Source organism: Mangifera indica, chromosome 5, assembly GCF_011075055.1.
Source record: "Mangifera indica cultivar Alphonso chromosome 5, CATAS_Mindica_2.1, whole genome shotgun sequence".
Classification (NCBI taxonomy): Eukaryota; Viridiplantae; Streptophyta; class Magnoliopsida; order Sapindales; family Anacardiaceae; genus Mangifera; species Mangifera indica.
The window spans coordinates 19,745,337-19,755,612 of record NC_058141.1 but is presented as its reverse complement, the minus strand read 5'-3'; the positions used below and the strand labels follow the sequence as shown (position 1 = coordinate 19,755,612).

The 10,276-nt window shown below is 34.1% G+C and overlaps 1 protein-coding gene across 1 annotated transcript; it reads right to left on the bottom strand.

Annotated features, from left to right (window-relative positions):
* Window positions 1–6,378: 6,378 nt before the first annotated feature.
* Window positions 6,379–9,367, bottom strand: LOC123217768 (CRS2-associated factor 1, mitochondrial). The gene is made up of 5 exons (XM_044638895.1): window positions 8,756–9,367; window positions 8,138–8,265; window positions 7,702–7,927; window positions 7,498–7,625; window positions 6,379–7,094 (listed from the first exon to the last, which is right to left on the bottom strand). The coding sequence occupies exons 1-5, from the start codon at window positions 9,306–9,308 to the stop codon at window positions 6,933–6,935; spliced, it is 1,197 nt and encodes a 398-aa protein (XP_044494830.1). The 5' UTR covers window positions 9,309–9,367; the 3' UTR covers window positions 6,379–6,932.
* Window positions 9,368–10,276: the final 909 nt, after the last annotated feature.

Sequence of the window (10,276 nt, the reverse complement as noted above, 5' to 3'; positions counted from 1 at the left end):
CACATCCGTTTTTCAAATTTGACCATTTTAGGATATATCGATTCGTATTTTCAAAACTTTCAAACAATTTTCTGATTATCGTCACTTCAAGGTATTTCAACCTATAAAGTATGAATTTCAGTTTCGTTTTTTCTATTTTCCGTCATTTAAGGATAACTTTTTCGATTGTTAACATTCCACAGAAGTTGAACGTATAGAACTCGAATTTCTGTTCTTATTTGTTAAGTTTTGTCGTTTCCTTTTTAATTATTTGATATTTCTCATCTTTATATGTTTTTTTCACTAATACATTTGTTTACAAATTTATTTTTGTGAATATCTAAAAAATTTTACGTGATTGTTACAGGATATTTCTCGCAAAAGAAGACGGATTGAGAGCGAGTTGCGCATTCCCGATGAGTCCAGACACTTTCGGGCAGATGCGATATCTCGTGCACAGCGTACGGCATTATCCTGGATTTCTTCTACATTGACCCCTCAGCAGCTGCGACTATTTGAGAGGACGTGTTTCGGGTCCTTCCTTCGTTTACCCGAAACCAAATTCTGCGGGATATTGGTTCATGCATTTTTACTCCGACAGTTACATCCACCCTTTGCCAGAGACGAGTTTTGGTTTAGGGTTAGCGGGGTTGATGTGAGGTTTAGTCCATTCGAGTTTGCGTTGGTGACAGGGCTTTCGTCTACCTCTATGCGTCGACGATTAGCGACGCAGTTGTACTTTCATTGTATCGAGTAGCTCACGGATGTATATTTATCGTTATTCCTATGTGTAGATGTATATATTTACTGTATGTTTATATGTATATGATATACTTTATTTGTGATTATATATGGATGTGTATCGTATTTGAGTTCATTTTTTACTTGATCTTGTCATGGAAAAACAATAAAAACGTATAATTACTCAAATATTTACACAATTGAAACAATTAGAGAAAATAAAGTAATACTGAAATAAAGTAACACTAAATTTATTACATCAAATGACAATACAATTACACATTTGAAACATAATAAAAATACATCGGTTACATAAACCTGAAGTACAACAATGAAGAATCATATAAAAAATAAAATTTAGTAGCAGCATGTCAAGATCTCGTTCCTTTGCCTTTTGTTTGTGAACGCTGGGGGGCAGAGCTCGGGACCGGTGCTGGGGATTTACATTGGGTTCGTGTATGCCCCGGTTCATGGCAACGACTACAAATCCTCTGTGTAACAATTTCTCCTTGTGATGGACGTCGATTTCTATTGGCTGGACGACCTGGACGACGACTATCGAGGACGGGGGGCAAATAAATGCCCCAGATATCGACCTTTAAGGAAAGCAGCGTCAATGCAAATAACGGGGCGAAGATATTGACTAAACGCACGAACGGAACATCCTAACGCCATGAAAAAATTTGTAAATCGATGTTCATCGTCTGTTTCAATAGCAGTAATGGTGCCCGGATTAGTACGTTGTAAATTGTAGCAATAATCTGGTAACAGCATAAAAGATTCCTCCGGTGAACCCCTCAATGAATTGATAGCCCAATTTCTTGCCCGCCAAGCCTGTGAGTAGGAAATATCAATTTTATATCGGTCGGCGATGTCTACAATTATTTCTTTAGGTCGATAAATTCGATCAATCATCACAAACTTTGATCTCATTAATTGACCTAAAGCTCGGGCCCCAGCTTGTCTGTGATGTGGCATGATTTGATCAACTAAACATGTGTGGGTAGGATTCATAGAGTTGATCCCCCACACATCACCGACAGTGGACTTGGTTGCATGTATATACCACTTACAATTTTCAGCCTTGCATTTAATTTCCCACCTTTTCTTGTCAGACTTTTTGACACCAAATTGAAATCCTTTGAGTAAGGCGAAAGTACTGGGACATCTCAAGAAGACCTTGCACATCTTCATCATTTTGGATCTGGATGGGACAGTTGAGCTCAATTTTTCTTGGCTTCATTGATACTTGAATGTAGTTTTTCATTGGATCAATACTGCAATACTCCGTCAAAAGCTCAATAAATCCCTCGAATGTTGTTCCATAAGGGATTTTAATCAATTGTTTGGCTCCTCCAACATATTTCATTGTGTTGTTGCGACCTTGAATCCATTCTCCCTGGTAACGAACTGATGCATAACCCTCCATTTTAAATATCAATCCTGCAATGACAAGTTTTTGAAGATAATTATTCAGGTATAAAAAAAAAATCAATAATAACTATGTAAATCAGCCGTACAATTATTAATAATTAAAAAAAACTCTTCATATTTTTTTAATATGTTATTTACCCCCCTATAATTATTTAACAATTTATATAACACTTTCGTATGTTATCTTATATCAAAATGCATCTATCTGTTTGTAACGTTCTATTTAAAACGTTTTTATAATATCTATACTTTGAAATAGATATTCAAATTTTATATTTTGAATTACTTTAAAATGTCAATAATAAATAATTTCTGCAGAAATCTGAAAAATACTAGTGGATATATCCTAAAACGATAAATTAAAAAAAAAACTGAGCTTAAATTCGAATTCTAAAAATTGAAATACCCTAGAATGGTAATAATTGAACAATTCTAAAAAAAACTGAAAAATACGATTTGATATATGCTAAAACGGTGAAATTCAAAAAAACAAAACTGAAATTTGAATCCTAAAAGTTGAAATACCATAGAATGACAATAATCGAAAAATTCTTCAGAAATAAGAAAAATGTGCATTGATATATCCTAAAGCGGTGAAACTCGAAAAAACCTATAATTTTAATTATAATGCGCCTGCAATGTTTAACATGAAAATACGCCCTAATTTTAATAACATTTCATTTGACACCCTTGTATGTCGTCTTGTATCAAAGCAATCCTTATATATTTTTAACATGTTATATAAATCCTGTATATATTGTAAAATATCTAAAACCCCATAACAATGTAAAATATCCAAAAACCCCTCATATTTATCCTAAATTATATTTAACCCCCAATACTTGTCAAATATTGCATTTAACCCCCATATTACGACATAAAAACTATACTTAACAAATAAAATGAAGTTTTAGGATAAGATTGACATAAATACCTTTTTTTGATGAATAGTATTTTTTCGAGTCGAATTTAGAAATACGAACTTCCTTCGTCCGAACGAATCCCTACTAATTGATGTTAACAAAAAAAATGAAAGTGAGAGTAAGTGTTTGAGTGATATGAGAAGAGTGTGGAAATAAAATGAGTGAGGAGGGTTTATATAGATGAGGGGAAGGGTATTTTTGACATTTTAGAAAAAGTAATGAAATATATAAATAAATATGAAAATGCCTTTACAATGTAAAATATCCAAAAACCCCTCATATTTATCCTAAATTACATTTAACCCCCAATACTTGTCAAATATTGCATTTAACCCTTATATTACGACATAAAAACTATACTTAACAAATAAAATGAAGTTTTAGGATAAGATTGACATAAATATCTTTTCTTGATGAATAGTATTTTTTCGAGTCGAATTCAGAAATACGAACTTCCTTCGTCCGAACGAATCCCTACTAATTGATGTTAACAAAAAAAATGAAAGTGAGAGTAAGTGTTTGAGTGATATGAGAAGAGTGTGGAAATAAAATGAGTGAGGAGGGTTTATATAGATGAGGGGAAGGGTATTTTTGACATTTTAGAAAAAGTAATGAAATATATAAATAAATATGAAAATGCCTTTACAATGTAAAATATCCAAAAACCCCTCATATTTATCCTAAATTATATTTAACCCCAATACTTGTCAAATATTACATTTAACCCCCATATTACGACATAAAAACTATACTTAACAAATAAAATGAAGTTTTAGGATAAGATTGACATAAATACCTTTTTTTGATGAATAGTATTTTTTTGAGTCGAATTCAGAAATACGAACTTCCTTCGTCCGAACGAATCCCTACTAATTGATGTTAACAAAAAAAATGAAAGTGAGAGTAAGTGTTTGAGTGATATGAGAAGAGTGTGGAAATAAAATGAGTGAGGAGGGTTTATATAGATGAGGGGAAGGGTATTTTTGACATTTTAGAAAAAGTAATGAAATATATAAATAAATATGAAAATGCCTTTACAATGTAAAATATCCAAAAACCCCTCATATTTATCCTAAATTACATTTAACCCCCAATACTTGTCAAATATTGCATTTAACCCCCATATTACGACATAAAAACTATACTTAACAAATAAAATGAAGTTTTAGGATAAGATTGACATAAATACCTTTTTTTGATGAATAGTATTTTTTCGAGTCGAATTCAGAAATACGAACTTCCTTCGTCCGAACGAATCCCTACTAATTGATGTTAACAAAAAAAATGAAAGTGAGAGTAAGTGTTTGAGTGATATGAGAAGTGTGTGGAAATAAAATGAGTGAGAAGAGTTTATATAGATGAGGGGAAGGGTATTTTTGACATTTTAGAAAAAGTAATATAATATATTAATAAATATGAAAATGCCTTTACAATGTAAAATATCCAAAAACCCCCCATATTTATTCTAAATTACATGTAACCTTATAATGAGTGAGAAGAGTTATATAAATGAAGGGAGGGGTAATTTTGTCATTTTAGAAAAAGTTTTAAATAAATAAATAAATATCAAAATCTTTTATAGTGTAAAATATCTAAAAACCCCCAATATTTATCTAAAATTCCATTAAAACCCTATAGTGAGTGGAAGAGTTATATAAATATGAGGGAAAGGGTAATTTCGGTATTTAAAAAAAGTCATAGGCATTTTTTTTTTTGAAACAGTGATTTTGGGCATTTTGGCTTGGAAATAGTGATTTTGGGCATTTTGGCTTAATGGGAGGGCATTTTGGCTATTTTTTAAAATTTCCCAAAAAACTTGTGTACGTCAACGGTACTGTGGTCGCTGGATTCAAAAACTGGCTACCGCGTTGAAGCAGCCTCAGCCCCACATCTTCGAATGGACTTCATCCAGATTGTTCAATCAAAATCAACTTAATTGAACTTGTTTCTACGACATGGATGGAGTTTAAGTTTGTCCAAATATTTGAATTTCAATTAACTTCAGTTGAATATAAAATAAAATTATTTTGACTTAAATTTAAAATTTAATTTATCATTTTAATCTAGTCTAAAATAAAATTTTGTTTGGATGTATTGACTCAATAGAGTTAAATTTAAGCACATTTAAATATAATTTTTTTTTAAATTAAATTTAATTAGAATTAAATTTAAATTGATTTAAATTTAAATCGACTGATTAGGTAAAAATATTCACTGAAAAAAATAATTTTATAAAAAATATGAACAATATTATCGATTTAATAAATAAAATCATAAATTGAATAACAAATTAATTTCAAACTGATCTGAAATTCTAACTGAAAATCAAAATTTTCATATTAGGACAAGAGACAGGTGGTCCAGAGAATACGTCGCGCGCGCTTGCTGACGCCAGAGGCCCAGCCAGTGCCACTTTCCTGGAGTTGAATATACTTTGTCGCATTCCTTTTGGACTTCAGGATGGTAACCCGGTAGGCTTCATTTATTATTAATTTCCACACGATAAGGGCATCACCTGTTGTTGCCTCCATTTGTTTTCTAGTCAATCTTCGTGATTATCCACAAAATCTCTTCCTAACTTAACAAATCGCTTGCTGGAATATGATGTCAATCAGTAGCTTTACTCAAGTGATCTAATGATTTTAAACAGTTGCTTGAGAATTCACAGGTTCGGTTTATGTTTGTATAATATCATTTCAGATTTTGGATCAAAAAGAACTTCAACATGTCGAAAGCACTCAATCAAAATACAACTGAATTATGAATGGGGTTAATGTGACGCAACCCAAATTGACCAAATCAAGAAACAAATTGGATTGTGTTAAAATTTAATCTACATATTTTATATGTTTTATACATGATTTGAAAACTTATATTCAGATCATGTTTGATTTATGAAATGTTAACCTATACACAACGCAATTCATAGTTGGGTTGACTCCCAAATAAAATCCGAATTAAAATCTGTATAAAAAAAAAATATTCAACCCAAACCTAAAATTTTTTACATGTCATATTAGATTAACTAGTCATGTTGAAAATTGCCAGTGATGTGTGAGTTCAAATAAGTTACTCACATTGGCATCACGGTTCATTTAGCCTATTTGTTATCTCTGCTCGGTTTCAATCAGCCACTGTTTGCAAATTCACTGGATTGAAAACTAGCTTGAAAGATGTAGATCCAAATCCAACTTGGATTATTTTCTTAGCATGTCATTATGGGCTACTCCTGATGAAGTACAATCAAATGACAACCTAGTGTGACTTCTCCACTGCAGGAAAAGAAGCAAAACATAGAGCATTATTATGAACATAAAACTGTGTATATAAGTCAGGGAACAATTTAAAAAACAATACAAACACCAACTGTGGCTAATGGCACCACATTTACAGATCCAAACGATGTCGGGTACGGTGCATGTGCAACCATGATACCCAATTCCAAAATAAGATAATCCCATGTAACTATCTAAAACAAATACAATTGACTAGCTTGGTGGATTCATTTTGGTGAATGCATGATCTTAATCTTTCATACTAAATCACTTTTTTAATGATGGGGGATTATACATATACTAAAAATATGCCCAATTCTGATCTAGGAATGATACAGATGAAAGGTCTACAAAATGAGTGATACCTCAAACCCATAACGAAAAACGCTTGACTCTACTGTCCTTGGTATGATCTCAAAGGTCCTCCTTTCTTGCTAATATTCTAAATGGGTAAATAGGAGCGCACTGACATCAAGTATAATAAACAACATTGAGTTTGAAGATTGCAACTGTCAGCAAGCAAATAACTACTCAAACTCCTGAGTGGAAGCTGTGTTGGCTGGTGCTCTAGTCTGACGAATCAGGTTCCCTCTACGCCAGAAACTGGCTCATCATCTGAAATACCAAATAATTCACGATGCGTGAGGTAGTGTCCCACATTTTCAGGTGGTTTATAGTCATGCCCCCTCCACACCACAATCTGCTCCTTCTCAAATGTCACCAGAACACAAGGAACAAGTTCCTGCACCAAGATTGAAAATGGTTATATCAAAAAAATTAGCTGGTGCCAAAACACATGGTCATACCTAATTCCATGATAAGCAACTTCACAAAGTTAAAAAGAAAGAGAAGGGATGGTAAGTAAAATAATCTTGTCTTGGTCTGATATTAAGCCAATCGAAAGAAATTCCAATGATGATAGCATTAATGAGGGAAACATTAAGAAGCAGAAAAATAACCACTAAAACAGTTCTTGAATAAATTACCAAATAATTTTATCTCATTTTCCAGTCTCTATTGCAATAAAGACAGAAAAGGAATAGCAAGGAACTTACATGGAGATTCACAGTAGAAGATAAAGAAAAATATAAGAAATAACCAAAAAGGAACTTTATCAAAAGTACAGAAGAAAATCAAAGGTTTACCCGAAGTTTGCAGCCTATTTTCTTGTAATCACTTTTCTCAAGACCTTGACAATCTATTCGTACCAATTCACTTTCAAGAAAAGCATCTCTTATCATGGGTACCAAACTGCCATAGTAACCATTTTTCGCTGCAATTGCAGTGTGCTAGATAAGGGCCACACTGAATAACAAGTTTTGAAATAGAACACAGTAAGAAAGGCATACCAAGTTTTGTTAACACAGGAGCAGCCAATCCCCTCTTTCTCATTTCCTTTGTTTCCTCAATGCTTAGACCATCAATCGTAGTTTTGATAAGCCTGGGATATACTGGTTCGTGAGGTCTCCACAACATTAATGGAATAAAAGGCCTTTTCTTGGGTTTATAGTTCCTGCCTCGATATAGAACAAGTGTACCGCCATGTCTATAAATGATTTTTCCAAACGTTTTATCCTGCAAAATTGTAGACCCGCATGATATATTTCTTCCTCTACAAAATTATCTGAAACAGAACCCCTGACACTGATCACAACTGATCATCATGCAGGAGCTGAGGTAAAACAAGTTCACATCACATTAATTTATGAAAAGTTCAGTTCTTTATTGAGATCTTCCTAGAGCTAAGAGAGAGAATGTCACTTCTCAAAAGAAAGATGAAGATACCTCAAGCTGGTAGCACACATTCTTCATGTCAACAGTGGGGACTCCAAGGCACTTTATCCTAACTGCTTCAGAATGTCTCCAATGATTATGTATATCGCTCAGCATATTGTGTGTCAACCCGTCTCTCCCTACAAAAACACACCAAAAGGAAAATAACAAGACCAAGAAATAATGAATTAAAAAGACAACGAAAAAAAAAGAGGAAAAAAAAAAAGATTCTGAGCAATTCTCAAGCCTAACCTTTTAGGAAAAAAAAAAAAAATTTGTTCAACAAACACTTGGCGAAGGAAAAATATGAGCAGAAGTTACTCTCGCTGCTATGAATATGGGGCATCCACAATGCGTATAAAAAAGTTTGAAATGTTACCTAACAAATTCCCATTTCTTGGAAACACTTCTTAAACTGGAAGTGACTAAAGGAAATGGTATTCTAATAAGAAAATTTAAACACAAGAGCCACAGAAAGAAGATTAGAGGAAAAGGAAAATGACTAATTCACATGCCCCAATTAACAAATTCAATAATTTTTAGCAGGATAGCGAACAATGCCATCTTCAATACTTTTTAAAATATAAACTCCTTTCAAAGGAAGAAAAAATAATAACAAGAATAACACACCCAAATTTATTTGTCTTTTGGTTCGATTCCGATGGCAAGTTTCCACCAAAACCTTCCTCTCAGCATTATTAAGTGGCAGTCCTTGAATTCTTTCTCTCGTGATTCGTTTTTTCTCCTCCAATTTGGGATCCTCCGCTCCCTCGTCCACCGATTTCACTTTAGTGTTCACAGCGGGGGCACAAACCCCAGTCCATTCTCGGTCCAACTGACCCGGTCCAAACGGCGAGTACTTGGGCTCCCGAAGCCCAATTGGCCTCACCGTCGGGCTGCTCTCAGTGTAACTATATCGGAAATCGAAGGGCAAATCAGAGTGTTTTTTCTTTGGGGAATCGAGAGAAGAGGACGGACGGTACCGAGGTTTGGCTTTTTTCTCGAAATTCTTGTTAGGGTTTTCGGGCGTTGGAGAGAGGGAAGGCGGGGGTTTGAAGGCATAGTAACCGTAGAGTTTAGAAGGTGTAGTTTCGGTGGTGGAAGAGGAGGAGGAGTGGAGGTGGCGCGTGAGATAGCGTGAGAGTTCAAGTGGTTTCTGGCGGGAGTAACGAGTAAGATACATGGGTGCAGGGGGTTTAAGGACAGAAACGGGAGGACTGGCTTCATAGAAGGAGCCATTTAGAATTCCGCGAATTATATAGTCACATAATTCCAAGTTTACCCCTTTTTTCTCTTTACAGCCATGTTGACCCAGAGTACTTAACCTATGATGTAAACACCGGCAACTAATAACATTTTGTGCACTACTTTCAGTTACAATTCTTTTCAGATATTTTTATTTTCAAATGAGAACTTTATTTGTTGTAAGCCTGAAGCTCTTTTAACTATGTGACTTGAATTACTCACAGTGGTTCCTTCTATTCCTATTAACAATGTTTTAATTCAATATATATCATTATTTTTATATTAGAGAAATATTCCACCTACAGTTGGTGACAGAGTCATGTTGTGTAGAGGTTTGCAAAAATATAGCCCTTGTTGGCTCAGTTTGCATGCTTTGTGGAGTCTATCCCCCATGAGACCTTGATATGACTTAGACACAATATTGAATTATACTGATCAGAAATGGCTAATCATACTCAACGATTCATGTTTTATCATTACTTATTGATTGATGGATTTTACAAATTGGATTGACCCACAAGTATGACAAGGCTTATTGACATGATCCAAGGGTTGGATCATGTCTTTGTAAACCCATTATAGAGCCATTTGCGTACTCATTTGAGTAGACCCACAATTTTATATTTTTTAATTATTATAATTATTTATTATCTTTTATTAGGCTATGTCAAACCAGTTCGTGGGCCGTATGCCAAGACCCCAACATGCTCTGAGCTTGGCACAACTGCAGTTTTGTGAGGGGCTGGCCTTGTAGTGGGCTAGTTGAGGCCCCTTTGACATCTTTAGTATGGCCTGCTAAGCTGAGGCCCTGCGCCACCTCTAAATTAATAAATTTCCATTTTCCAAATAGCTTCAACAAACACTTCAGTAATAATTTTCTCCTGGTGGATCTCGAAATGGGTTCTC

What these genes read in the sequence shown, in the direction of transcription:
- LOC123217768 (XM_044638895.1), bottom strand. Translation starts at nt 9,308, where the DNA reads ATGTATCTTACTCGTTACTCCCGCCAGAAACCACTTGAACTCTCACGC. An exon ending in ATGTGTGCTACCAGCTTGAG is followed by an intron (nt 7,928 to 8,137) that starts GTATCTTCATCT and finishes ACAATTTTGCAG; the next exon opens with GATAAAACGTTTGGAAAAAT. An exon ending in TCCTGTGTTAACAAAACTTG is followed by an intron (nt 7,626 to 7,701) that starts GTATGCCTTTCT and finishes CTGCAATTGCAG; the next exon opens with CGAAAAATGGTTACTATGGC.